Source organism: Rhinatrema bivittatum, chromosome 6 (genome assembly GCF_901001135.1).
Source record: "Rhinatrema bivittatum chromosome 6, aRhiBiv1.1, whole genome shotgun sequence".
Lineage (NCBI taxonomy): Eukaryota > Metazoa > Chordata > Amphibia > Gymnophiona > Rhinatrematidae > Rhinatrema > Rhinatrema bivittatum.
In genome coordinates, this window is record NC_042620.1 from 144,653,872 (window position 1) to 144,668,479 (window position 14,608).

Sequence of the window (14,608 nt, forward strand, 5' to 3'; positions counted from 1 at the left end):
ATGTGTATGTGATTTAGAAGTTTGAGACTACTCTGAACAAATGCTACTAAACCCTAATGAATGCAGTAAGTGAAAGCACCATCCAGGTGCCTAGTGTCTAGGCTTGACTTCAGACAATTCCAGCTGCTCTAGATGCACAATTTAAGTATGAATCACTTTTGGGCAGTGTTACATTTGGCTGCTGCAAGAAGACACATATACCAGTTTTGTAAGAAAAATGCTTTAAAATGTTAGAAAATATGCCGTCCCAAAATGTGACTGTTCTAGGGCTCTTTGCTGCTATATCGCCCTCCCCCTCACACACACCTTCCTCTCTATTCAAAGGTATCATCGGCTTTCCAAGTGACTCTTTCATAAAAGAGTGGGGTGGCTGATGGAAAAGTGAAAGAATTGCTTTGGAGGGAGAAATATGAATCTAATCTTCCCATTCAAGATTGTCTGAGGCACTCTTTCCAAAATACTTTTTTTCCTGCTCTCCACAATGTTTTTGGCCCTACTGAACTGCCGTTTTAATTGCACAGGAAGGTTATTTAAGATGGGCTGTTGTTTTTCCTTCATTCGTTTTGCAATTGTATTAATAGTAATGAAATTAATTTTATCTTTTAATAGTGGAAAGAGAAAACCTTACCGACTATTGTGTTCTGGGTCAACGTCCATCACACTTACCAAATATCAATCAACTGGCAGCCCTTGGAAAAACTAATGAACAGTCTGCTCATGGCCAGCTGCACCACAGTCCTCCAATCAGAAGCCAAGTGCCAGCATTGCAGCCAATCATGAACCCTGGTCTCTTATCTCCTCAACTCAATCCTCAGCTGGTAAGGCAACAGATAGCCATGGCCCATCTGATCAATCAGCAGATTGCTGTAAGCCGACTCTTGGCTCACCAGCACCCTCAGGCTATCAATCAACAGTTCTTGAACCATCCACCCATCCCCAGAGCCGTCAAGCCAGTGGAGCCGACAAATTCATCAGTGGAAGTCTCCCCAGATATCTACCAGCAAGTCAGGGATGAACTGAAAAGAGCCAGTGTATCCCAAGCTGTCTTTGCAAGAGTAGCATTCAACCGCACCCAGGTAAAACCATTCTATTTTTTCTATATCTGTAAGAATCAGGGGAGAAATTCTAAGGGTGGTTCAGGTCCTTACATTTCAGATTAAGAGAAGATGTTTGAGGATAAGGACATTCCTGGGCTACTGTCATTCTTTGTCAGTGATACAACTCTTGCGAGTCAGCTAGGTCAGGTGCTAAGAGCTGCTGCCATAAACATTCCTAATGTAGTCAAAATTGCGCCCTCCCCCATATCGTATATGATATTGTTAGATTGTAATACTTCATTCATTCAGAGTTATTTAAACTTTGGGGAAACATGACTGTAAGAACGTATGACTTACCATGCTGGGTCAGACCAATAGTCCATCGATCCCAGCACCCTATCTCCGACGGTAGCCACATGAGTTACTTGGAAGTACCTGGCAGATTTATTAGGTAGGCATCTGTTCTATGTTGATCCCTCCCAGAAGCAAGAAGTGGCAATCCCCATGTTTATCACATTAATAATTGTGAAAGTACCTGTCCACCAGAAACTTGTTCAAGCCAACTAGTACACTAGTCTTGACCACATCCTTTTTTAAAAAAATTTCACAGCTTAATTATGCATGGAGTGAAAAAAATATTTTCTGACATTTTGTTTTTTAAATCTGCTACCAGTTAATTTTATAGTTCTGGTAATATTTGGAAGGACAAATAATCATTCCCTATTAACCTGTTCCACATCGCTGATGATTTTAAAAACCTCTGTCATAATCCCCTCTTCTCCACGATGAAGATTCCTAACCTGTTTAGCCTTTCTTCGTAAGGGAACTGCTGCATCCCCTTTGTCATTTTTGTTTCCCTTCTTTGTACCTTTTTAAATTCTGCTGTATCTTTTCTGATTTGGGGAGTCTAGAGCTGAGCACAATGCTCAAGTTATGATTACACCGTGATTCCCTACAGATGCATTACTGGGGCAGTAATCCAAGCTTTTTATGTAGGTAAACCCCTGTAACTGAGTAAAAATTCATTTTGATTAATTAATTCATTTTGATTACCGGTAATTAAAAAAAAAAGAGTGGGGACAGATCTGGGGAGTCAAAGTATGCATGGAGATTGAATTTTCAAATCGCTGCAGCTGTTTTCCAACATGTACTTTACACCTTCTCCCATGCAGGTGCAAAATACGCGGTTACCTTTCTACCTGTGTCGTGCGCGCCAGCTGAATTTTCAAAGGGAACCTCCACAAGGAGCTTTCCTTGGAAAATGAGCTTGCAGTCCGGGACTGCCAGCCCCGCGGGGAACTTGAGAATTGGTTTTGTTTTCTATTCCTTTCCATATAATTCCAGGCATCCTGTTTGCTGTGCACTGAGCTGAGGATTTCTTTGTATTGTCCACAGTGACTCTAACATCCTTTTCTGAGCAGTAACCTCTATCGTGGAACCCAGCATTCTCTGCCTATGCTCGGGATCATTTTTCTCCACGTGTTTCTCTTTGCAATTGCCCACATTACATTTCTTCCACTGTTTGTAAATACTTTTTATTATACAAGGGAGAGGCGAAAAAGCAAAGTGGGAATAGATACGTTAAGGGGAGAAAGTGGGATTTGTGAAGTGGACAGACCAAAGGGAGAAATCTTAAATATGTTCTTTTTGTCTATATTTACAAAAAAAAAAGTGGAAGGCAATGAATCTAAGGAGGGAAATGGCATTGATAAATATGAAATGATTAGAAACAAAATTACAGAGGAGGAGTAGGTACCTGAGGTACTGAAATGAAGGTGGATACTGAATATTCTCAAGAATGTGTAGTTGGCACTTCCCTTGTGGCTGTATTCAATGCCCTGGAAAACAGAGGAGGTTTTGAAGGACTGGATGAGAATGGATGTTATCCCAATACATAACAGGGAGAAAGTGGGCAATTACAGACTAGTTAATCCAGGGATGGTCAAACTATGGCTCACAGACCAATTTGGTCTGCAGGTATCCTTTTTCTGGTATATGGTAGCACAAATGTCCTGAAAGACATTTGTGGGCTGGTGACATTGATATTACAGCTGCTTTTTGCTTGGGTATTTAGTTTCCCTTCCCACATTTGATGCTCTGAGGAGACATCTACCCCCCCCCCCCCACACACACACACAGAGACTTTTCAACCATAGTTCTGACGGTGATGGGTGATCTGCTGTAATTTCATAGTTTATTTACTTCCTCTAGGGTGAACACCATCAGGTCTGGTGATTTCCTACTATTTAGTTTGTCAATTTGTTCTAGCAGTTCTTTCAGGTTCACAGTGATTTGTTTGAGTTCCTTTGAATTATATCACCTTAAGGAATAGTTCCACAGTGGGTATCTCGCCAACATCCTCTGTAGTGAAGACTGAAGGAAAGAATTAATTTAGTTTTTCTGTTTTAGTCTTATCCTTCCTGAGTGCCCTTTTTATCTCCTGATCATCTAATGGTACAGCTGTCTCCATCACAGGCTTCTTGCTTTTGATATAGTTGAAAAAGAGTTTCCTATTAGTTTTTGCCTCCTTGGAAAGTTTCTTCTCAAATTCTCTTTTAGTCAGCCTTATTAATATTGTAAATCTAATTTGCTGGTGTTTATGCTCTCTTATTTTTCTCATTGGGATCTGCTTTTTATTTTTTTAAAGAATGCCCTTTTGGCTTTAATAGCTCTTTATAGCACCATTTAGTCATGCTGGTTATTTGGTCTTCTTTTGTTAAATTGAATTCTACAAATTAAAAATTATCTTCCAAGATGGTATTTTTAAACAATTTATATGCCTAATGCAATCTAAACTCTCACAATTGCTCCTTTGTTTCCCTCTAATTTCTTATTTCTTCTTAGTCTTTCTTTTTTAAAGTTAAATACCAATGGAATACTTTTATTATTCTCCCTTCAGTGACTATGTCAAATTTGATTACATTATGATCACTGTTGCCAAGCATCCCTATCGCTCTTACTCCTTGCACTAGGTCCTTCATTTCATTGAGGACTAAATTTAAAATAGTTCCACCTCTTGTTGGTTCCAGGACTAGTTGCTTTGTGAAACAGTTATTTATGGCATATAGAAACTTTACTTCCCTGATACATTCTGAGACATTTACTGAATCAGTATTGCATTAATTGAAATCTCCTATTATTTGTGTTCCCTAATTTGTTAGTTTTTCACAGACTATTTCAGCATCCTGATCAGGTGGACAATAGTATACCCCTACTGCTATACTGTTTCTAGCCAAGCATTTCTGTCCATAGAGATTTTAGAATGTAGTTTGTTTCCTGCAGAGCTTTTATTCTCCTTGACTTTGTGCCATCCTTAATATATAGTGCTACCCACCACCAGTTCAATATGCTTTGTCATTTTGATATATTTTCAACCCTCACATCAGTTTCCCATTGGCTGTTCTTTTCCTACCGGGTCTCTGAGATGCCTGTTATATCTGTAGAGGCAATTTTGAGGGGAGGAAGGGAAGTTTGGATGCTGCAGTCACATTTATTTATTTGTTTGTTTGTTTAATAATTTATATTCCGCTGCTTCTAGTTTGCAAATCTGTCCAGCACGGAATACAAATAATGTATGTTAGAAGCCTATGTATGTTAACATAAAATAAAATTTTCCATTCAGTGTAAAACATATTCATCTTTTTCAACTGTTATCCATAGGCTTCTCTAAACAGTAAGGTCTTTAACTGTTTACTAAATGCACATCTATCTGTCTTGCACCACATCTGCTCTGGAATATAATTCCATAATGATGGAGCTGCCATCAAAAAAGCTCTGCCCTAAGTTTGCATGCGTTTCTAACCCTTTATTGAAGGAATCTTCAATAAATTTGATCCTGCAGAATGTAAAGCTCTTACGGGGCATACCAATTAAGTTTAAATTTTAATGAACATGATTCCTTGGAGAAAATCAAATTATGAATTACAACTACCAACCTAAATTTGATACAAAATTTTTATAGGAAGCCAACATAGCCATTGGAGAGAAGGACTTATATGTTCAAAATGACTCACCCCCACATAAAATGCGGGCAGCAGCATTTTGCAACAATTGTAAGACCTTTATCAATGTATCTGGTAAACCTAATAACAAACTAGAACAATAGTCTTTATGACCCAAAACGAGAGATTGCAGCACAGTTCTAAACAATGTAATAGGTAATGATTGCCAAGGTTTCAACATTTTCAGTTTAGAAAAACATATTTTAGATGACGGACATGAGGGATCAGGGTTAATGTTGAATCTATAATAACTCTAAGACTATGAACCTCAGACTGCAATGGCAGAATTTCACTCTCACAGGGAATAGAGTTAACAACTCAGTTAGGCCTCCCTTGACTAATACACAACACTTTGGTCTTATGAACTTTAAGAACAAGACCATTCTTCCATAGCCTTGATTTAATATGTGCCAAACATTCTTGAAAAGGCAATATGGGTACTATCCTTGGTCTATCACTAGGTAAATATATCTGAATAGATAACAAAAAATATCCCAAGAGTTTTCAAAAAATGCACCTAATGGGCCAGATACAGATTAAATAGCAAAATGAAAGAAACAAGCCTTGAGGCACCCCCACTTCAAAGTTCGCCAAGAGGACCAATTATTTCCCATTTGTACCTGTTGTTCTTCTCGTCCCAAAAGAAAAGACTTAAGCCAGTTGAGTACCTGCCCCTCTATTCTAGCCTCTTGAAGCCGAGAAACCAGAATATCATGACACACTATCAAATGCTGCAGAGATGTTGACTTGTACAAGTATACCAGTGTCTCCTAACATCCACATTTGCATTGTAATGTAAGGCCCGGCTTTCTTAAGTACAGCATGCGTTTAAAAATCCCCTTTGAAACCCAAATTGTTACCTCCCTACCCTACTCTCATCTACCCATTATATTCTGCATTTCTTCTATAGATGATAGTGGGGCAAAGTTTGCATTTTTGTCTAATTCACTAGTTACGTCAACTGTTGATTCCTTATTGTATTACTCAATTACTTTCTCTCCCTCAGTCCCACCTGCAGTCCATTTGGTTTAGTTATGTCCTACTGTTTGGCAAATGTTTCTCTCAATTGGAGGAGTAATTAAAAACCCCATTTGTAATCCAGTTCTGTCCTAGGTGTCAGTTCTTCAATGTACTTGGAGCAAGAGCTTAGAATTTACATATTTTGTAAGCAGACTGGGGCAGATAGTCTATACTTATTTACAATAAATAAGAATAAGCTGATCAGTAATAACACACATAACCAGTATTCTCTTTTAAATATTTACAGCCTCAGCATCACATTTGGTAAGCCTCAGTTTAACCCCCACCTTGGACCACCTTCTTTAAACTTTCTCAGTCATAGCCTTGCTCTCGTAACTCAAAGTTTCTGTTATGTGTCTTGTCTGTTTATCTAGATTGAATGCTCCAAGGAGTAGGGACTGTACATTATAAGGGTAATTTTAAAAGGAGTTACAATTGTAAATGTAACATACTCGTGTAGTAATTTAAAAAAGCCATTTACCTGAGTTAAGTGCACTTAGATGTGAATATCCTATGCAAATTCAATGGCATATATTGTAGCAATTTTCAAAAGCCCACTCACATGGGTAAAGTGCATTTACACATGTAAAACCCAATTTTAAGTGTGTAAATGCTTTTTAAAATCAGGGCCTCAGTGTGACTGAATAGTGTTTTGTACATCTGCTATGTGCTATACAAATGATGACGATAATGCTAGAGGTTTTATTTTCAAAAGATTTGGGAGTTAGGAAGATAAAATCTTTGGGATTTAAATTATCTACCCACTGACGGGGTAAATTTTATCCAGGGACATTTACCCACATAAAAAGAGGCGGGGCTAGAGGCGTTTCCGTAAAACTTTAGCTGGGACCAGCACTAATATTCAGTGCTGTTCGGCTGAAGTTATGTGGGTAAATCTGATCAAGGAGAAAGGCAGTCCTAAAGTTATCTGGATATCTTTATAACCAGATATCTGATTTAAGTTATCCGGGTAACTTCCCCACTTGCTGACTCTGAATATGGAGCCCAGTAATTTTCAGACTGTCTGTTTTGAGGCAAAGTCTGATGGTACTTTTTTTTTTTAACCCTCTGGCTTTGTTGCAGTTTTCCAAGAGAAATGGAGTCTGTGCATTGTGGATCACCAAGTGTCCATTTACCCAGATTGAGGGAAGCAACTTTAAGACACTCGTTTTGCGCAGATAAATCGCTAGTTCCCTGCATAAATGGCTTTGAAAATTGTCGTGTAAACCTTCATTTGGGGCAATATGTTCCAACTTTGTAAATAAAATAAAAAAATAAATGAAGCGTTGAATATTTCTTGACTGGCTTTATCAGCATCTCCTATAGGAATAGAACCTAGATATGGTGGACCTCTGTGGTGACTGAGATGAAAACTGCATATGTATAGAATGGCTCATCTTAAAGAGGCAAATAGTTTCCCAACCAAATCTCATGAAGCTAAGGGGCCTTCTGTACAAACAAGCAACTTCTTCCACCCATAAAAATGCAAAAGAGACTGTATAATGTCTTATTCCTATTACCCCTGGATATCCGAGGGTTTATTTCCCACTCCATCTTTTTCTTTTGTGAGAGTGCTCAGTAGTGATGTTTTTCTTTGGCGTCGCCATCTTGTCAGTTACAATTTATGGATGAGCTAAGTAAAATTTGGAGCATGTTTTTATTACTCCATGTCTACCATAAAAAGCAACCTTTCTATGTTTCTATGTTCAGTCTTAGCAAACCCAGCTTGGAGCTCATGAGGAAATTGTAAGGGTAGGATTTGAAATGTGTGAGGCTTTTCTTTCTAAAAACGTGTTTAAATCCGTGTAGCACCTCTGCCTGTCTTCGCAATCATAATCTGTTCCACGGAAACCCAGTCTAAACAAAGCCAATTCCCATGATTTTGTAATTGAGATGTCAGCTCTCCTATAAACAGGCCTGTCCCGGTGTCCCGACAGCCAGGTCGGATTTTCAGAATATCCACAATACATTCGCATGAGATTAAATTTTCAGACATTGAAGACCCACTATATGCAAACTTGTCTTATGTGTATTCATTGTAGACATTTTATTTATTTATTTTTTATATACCGACATTCAATCTGACATATCACATCGGTTTTATGTATTTAAAATGTTATATATCACCTCCCTGGTCTAAAAAGAGCATCCAAAATCCCTGACTGGCTGTGGGATCATTAGGACAGGTTTTGGAAACTTTCTGCAGTACTGAGAAGACTTTATTTCAAGAGGTAAAGCATTTATATCTAAAATTATGCGAGAGATGCTCACCAAACCATAAACATGCATTCCAAAAATGCACAGTATTTCTCACTTATGTGTGAGGCATTTTAAGAGGCAAAAACTTGGGGGCCTATATACTAAAATGTGTTACAACACCCATGGTAATGGGCTTGTTTAACATTCGTTCTTGCAACATAATTAATACATTGTTCACTAAAGGCTTTTCACTCTTTACTAAATATTGTATTAAAGCACTGCAATACCTCACTAATGGGCATTATCTCTCACATTTAGCATCTGCACACGTTTAAATCTTTTAACACAAAGGAGTTAGTATTCCAAACATTTATGAAGTTAGAATTGACTGTTAATCACATACTGTAAATCTAAATTGTTAAAAATTCTTTTCTGGTTCTGTTCCCCATCTGGCTAAAATCTCTGCACAAAATCCCTCTCCGCACAATTTTAGTCAGAGAAAAATAGAGTCAGGTGAGGGTAGATTTTTATATTTATATTTTTTTATATACCTACATTCGATCTGAGATATCAAATCTGTTTACACTCAGGTACTGTAGGTATTTCCCTATCCCCAGAGGGCTTACAATCCTCTGGGGATTGTAAGCCCTCTGGCTTAAAAAAAACAAACCCTTTGTCGCTCCTGCTCCATCCCCCACTCCCTGTTTTTTGTAATTTCCTCCTTTCTCAAGTTTATTGTAAACCGGCGTGATGTGCTTGCACGAACACCGGTATATTAAAAGCTGTTAAATAAAATAAATAAATAAATAAACCTAAGAAGTTAGCTCAATATTCAGCATTAACTGGTTAAATTTGTGTGTAACTCTGCCCCAGGCTATCCCTTGTCTTTTTCTCAGTTCATCCTTATGCAGGTTCTCCATTTGGAGGAAGGATAAATCTCCAAGACCCAAGGAGTTAGGTGTTCTTTTATCTTCTAAGTGCCAATACTCAGGACTCCTGGATGGTGTTCCAGCATAAACTGTACTGCTTGGCTTGTTCAATGATAATTATTTATTTGGCATTGTGTACAATTTCTTCTTGTCGCAACCACTTTACAGAAATAAAATAATCTCAAATTTGTGTTTATGGCCCCTTAAATATTTCCCTAGGGTCCCCTCTGATCCCTCCTGGACCTATAGGCCAGGCCTTGGATGCCATTTATTGAATGTTTATTTAAACAGTCTTATATACCACAATTCTGGTATCATAATATACACATAAAATCATATCAAAACAGACAACATAAAATAAAACCATCAAAGTAAAAGAACAAAATTAAGCAATAGTCTTCTAAACCTGTAAGGATTCCTTTTCCATATTTGGGATCCATTGCTTGAATTTTTTTTTTTTCTTCTCCTCTCCCCTTTCTGTACCAAGTTGGCCTCTCCTCTGTCTCTGCTGGATAAGCACAAGATTTGAAGCTCTTCTCATTCAGTTGTCTACCTCAGTATGGTACTGGATGGATATCCACTCCTCCTTTCAAGATATGCTAAATGGGCAGTTGAGTCTTTCTGGCTGAGGGATACAAGTGTGACTGTAAAGGTTCCAGAAAACTCTAAGAAACCTTCAGTCACTAAAATAAAACTCCTTAAGATCAATATTCAGACATAGGGCCTCATTTTCCAATATCACATTGGTAACGCAGTAGGGGGCATTACCAATGCAAATGAGGCTTCTTTCATGCAGTGGGGAAACATCGCTGCACACAATGTTTTCACCATTTGCAATGTTTTCCCAGTGTGCGATGATTCTTTGGGTGTTTCATCACAGTGCACAATATTTGCCAGTTGTTCATCACGGGCCATGATAGTTCCAGACAGCCTGTTTCAGAGAGAGAGAGAGAGAGAGAGAGAGAGAGAGAGAGAGAGAGAGAGAGAGAGAGAGAGAGAGAGAGAGAGAGAGAGAGAGAGAGAGAGAGAGAGAGAGAGAGAGAGAGAGAGAGAGAGAGAGAGAGAGAGAGAGAGACTTACCATAGTGCCTATGCCCTAGACAGGTATTTTAACCCCTATGGGAGGGCCACCTACTAACTCGGGGTGGGGATTAGGTATGAGCGTCGGGGGTTGGGGGCCACTTTCGCATTCCACATGAGACCTACGGAAAGAACAGTGGTCTCTAGTGAAGATTTGCTGGCCGTCAGAGTGAGGAAACTCACTCCAAGAAGAGATTTAGGCAATGTTCTCTCCACCTAGCTTGATGGACACTCTACCTGGGCAACAACAAGCTAGGTGGAGAGAATGTAGCCCAAATCTCTTCTTGGAGTGAGTTTCCTCACTCCGACGGCCAGCAAATCTTCACTAGAGACCACTGTTCTTTCCGTAGGTCTCATGTGGAATACGAAAGTGGCCCCCAACCCCCGACGCTCATACCTAATCCCCACCCCGAGTTAGTAGGTGGCCCTCCCATAGGGGTTAAAATACCTGTCTAGGGCATAGGCACTATAGTAAGTCTCTCTCTCTCTCTCTCTCTCTCTCTCTCTCTCTCTCTCTCTCTCTCTCTCTCTCTCTCTCTCTCTCTCTCTCTCTCTCCCTCCAACAGGCTGTCTGGAACTATCATGGACCGCAATAACCCTTTACTTGGAAAATGAGGCCCATAGTCGGCTACGTAAGGCCTAGATTAATCATTTTCTCTAAAGTTCGAATGAATAGTACTCGCGACAAAAAAATAAATAAATAAAGGAGGGGGGGGGCGTCATGAGGATAATTTTTGAGTTACCGCAGCGCATGCTGTTTTAGCCCTTTGCAGAAGTATTTTACCGCAACGCGCATAAACTTTATCGTGTTTTGAGAGGGAGAGATGCTATCAAACTAGGGTGAGAGTACGCTGTAGATATCTCATCTTTGGGTACCTTTCCTCACTCCAAAGCACATTAAATCTTCACTGATGTGTACTGTGCTGTTCGTACATCTGACTCTGCATGTAAAACTGGCCCCCCAAATCCTAGACCACCACCAAAACCTTACCTCGAGTTACTAGATGACCATCTTTTAGTGATATAAATAGATAACTAATATGGGTGCTACCCCATAGGCTCTCTCCCTCTCCCTCCACTCTCTCTCCCCTTGAAATGGGATTTGCAATAATTATCACCTTCTCTCCTGAAAGGAAGGATGCAACATCATTTCTCTCCAAAAAAACAAAAGTTACAAGAAGAGAGAAATAACTTGCCAGCCATTAAAAGTGAAACTGTTAGCAAGTCTTTCTCCCAAGGCCTAGGCTCTTTGCCAAAGCTTTGGGCCTGCAGCTTGTATGCAGTGGAACAGAAGGTAAAAGCCTTCTACTCTCTCAGCCTCTAATTAAAATGTCCACACTAACCACTAGGGATCGCTCACTGATCTGAATCTGGAGTGGGCCACTGCAACAACCTCCATTGGGGAGCACCGTGGAAAGCTGGTACATTCCTCTATAACCCTACTGCAGGGATACACTCCTTGTTAGGGATCACAAAGGGGCGTACATGCGGACGGCACCATCCAAACAAATGGCTATCCTAAATCTAACTGTACAAGTTTTGTATGTTAGATGTAACCGGATATTTACCCTTAACTGGTTAGCTGTATCTGAATATCAGGACATGGTTAATTGATTAAGGGGTCTATTTACTATACGTTTTCTCCCATTTTGTGCCTATGGGAAAAATGCTTACGGGCGGATTTTAAAAGCCCTGCTCACATAAATCCGCCCGGATATACGCGAGCAGGGCCTTGCGTGCCGGCACGCCAATTTTCCATAGGCCGCCGGCGCGCGCAGAGCCCCGGGATGCGCGTAGGTCCCGGGGTTTTTCGAAGGGGGCGTGTCGGGGGCAGGGCCGAACGACGCGACGTTTTGGGGGCAGGATGCGGTGTTTCGGGGGCGGGCCCGGGGGGGGTGTGGTTTTGGGCCGGGGCGTTCCGGGAGCGTGGCCGCGCCCTCCGGAACCGCCCCCGGGTCGAGGTTCGGTGCGCCAGCAGCCCGCTGGCGCACGTGGATTTACATCTCCCTCCGGGAGGCATAAATCCGTGGATAAAGGTAGGGGGGGGGGTTTAGATAGGGCCGGGGGGGTGGGTTAGGTAGGGGAAGGGAGGGGATGGTGAGGGGAGGGTGAAAGAGAGTTCCCTCCGAGGCCGCTCCGATTTTGGAGTGGCCTCGGAGGGAACGGAGACAGGCTGCGCGGCTCAGTGCGCGCCGGCTGCCCAAAATCGGCAGCCTTGCACGCGCCGATCCAGGATTTTAGAAGATACGCTCAGCTACTTATAAAATCCAGCGTACTTTTGTTTGCGCCTGGTGCGCCTGGTGCGCGAACAAAAGTACGTGAACGCGCTTTTTAAAAAAATCTACCCCTTAGTAATTAGGGCCCTAAGTTTGCTTTGAATATCTACCTCTGTACCTATAACTACACCTCCTGAGTTGTAGTTAAAGGTTTTATGTTAATGACCACATTAACACAGTTGTGTGGGTTAATGCGTTCCACATTACATTTAAACAAGTCACTGAGCATATTTTTGCACTGTACATTAACATTTTTGTATGTGTTAATGGCACAATCTCCATGTTAATGCAAACGTCTTAGCACGTGTAAACCCTCCTTTGCCGGGAGTCACCTTCGGTGATTGCAGGAGTGGAAAAAGCATGTCTGCAGCCCCGGGACAGGATTCCTTTTATTGGGGAGTTTATTTACTGCTCTTGTATTCCAGAGATTCCAAAATATATTTGTTCATTGCAGCTTACAAAATAAATATATATAATCATTATAAACTAGTTACAGGATACTGGGCTTGATGGACTTTTGATCTGACCCAGTATGGCAAGTCTTACGTTCTTATGTACATGATATCAAATACTTATAACAAAAATTAAAACACCAAACATTATGATATTCTTGAAAAAAATCATGATGCTATGGGGCCCAAGGGGAGTCTCGCTCACAAACAACTGTCCACACTCAGATTGTGTTCCAAAACAGAGAAAACAATTTATTTTAAAGTCCAGAAATACAAATGCATAGGAGAGAGGAAAAATTAGCAAATAGTCCAACTCACAAAAACAGGAGCTAGACAGACAGGGAAACCTCTCCCCTCTTCCCTTTCTATTTCCTCCAACTGGCAGCAGACTTCTCCAGAACAAGGCTTATTGTCTCCCGTACTAAGGGACAGATTCATCCAGATGATCTATACAACGTGCCAGAGAGATTTAACAGATCTCTGAAGCAGACCAGCGCAGCCCCAAGGACGGGCAGGACAGTGGGGATTCTCTCTGGGAGTGCCACACCAGACATCTTACTCTCGCAAGAATCTTCTTACAATTCACAAATCCTTCCCCCTTTGGAGGAAGAAACATCCCTCCTGTAGCTCACATCTCCTGAACATTCCCTGAAACTCCCCTGTACAGTAAGATTTCACATTTTACTGACTGGCACCTTTCTAGTGAACCCAGACAGGGGTTACACACCTGTGTTAGATAATAGACCCCTATTTTTTATATGTTAACTTTGCCCAAATTTAAGATTGAAACATTTTGATTTGAATTTACCTTAAAACTGCGTTTTCTAGTATATTTTGATAACATTCAAAACTGTTTTCTGGACTTATTGAGGTTGATTTCCAAATAGCCCAAATAGCAGCAAAGTCTGTATGTGTATTGTTGTACACACAAGAGTTCACGGAATATTTTCACAGCGAACCTATGCGTGTTAGTTTGCTTTGAAAATATTCATGTAATTGGCTGAGTACCCGCACACACTGATTCACATAAAGTTACTTCCTCTTTGGATGGAATAACGTCCGCATGTACTTTTCCAAATTTAAAAAATAAATGCATGCTGACTCCACCCCAACTCCACCTCCCTCACTCCCCCAGAACTCGTCTGTGTGCATAAATGTACACGTGATACCAGGTTATGCTACTACTTTTATGTGTGCTGAGCCTGAGTCAGTTTTAGAACCTGAGTTTTATGCACCTAAGTGGCTTTGAAAGTCCCCCTGTATCTCTCAAATATTAGTTTCCTGCTTTGTAGCATTGAAATGCTTGCATAGTAGTTAAATTGAATTGCCCTCTATTACAAGCTAATATTCAGGATGAGTGCAGTCAATGTCACCAGTTGAACTGTTTCTATAGGAACTTCTTGCAATATTATATCATATCAGGATCTCTCTTAGCTTCAGCAAGCTACAAAATTGGAGATCTATTGATGCCATGATGGAAGCAGATTAGGTTGAAATGTCAGCTACTTTTATTCTTTGCCTGCCTAAATCAGGAAAACTGGAAATGTACTTTTATGTAGTAGTGATGCCATGCCTAGGTAATCTGAACTATGAGCAAAGGTCGAATGAGTTGGCT

General features: G+C 40.5%; 1 protein-coding gene across 2 annotated transcripts in view; it reads left to right on the forward strand.

Annotated features, from left to right (window-relative positions):
• The window catches only part of SATB2 (SATB homeobox 2), a 345,958-nt gene that overhangs the window by 183,785 nt on the left and 147,565 nt on the right, over positions 1–14,608 (forward strand). For both annotated transcript variants that reach the window (XM_029606039.1, XM_029606040.1), the window contains exon 7: positions 610–1,076. In XM_029606039.1, coding sequence (XP_029461899.1) covers positions 610–1,076 — 467 coding nt within the window. The remainder of the gene's footprint in view (positions 1–609; positions 1,077–14,608) is intronic.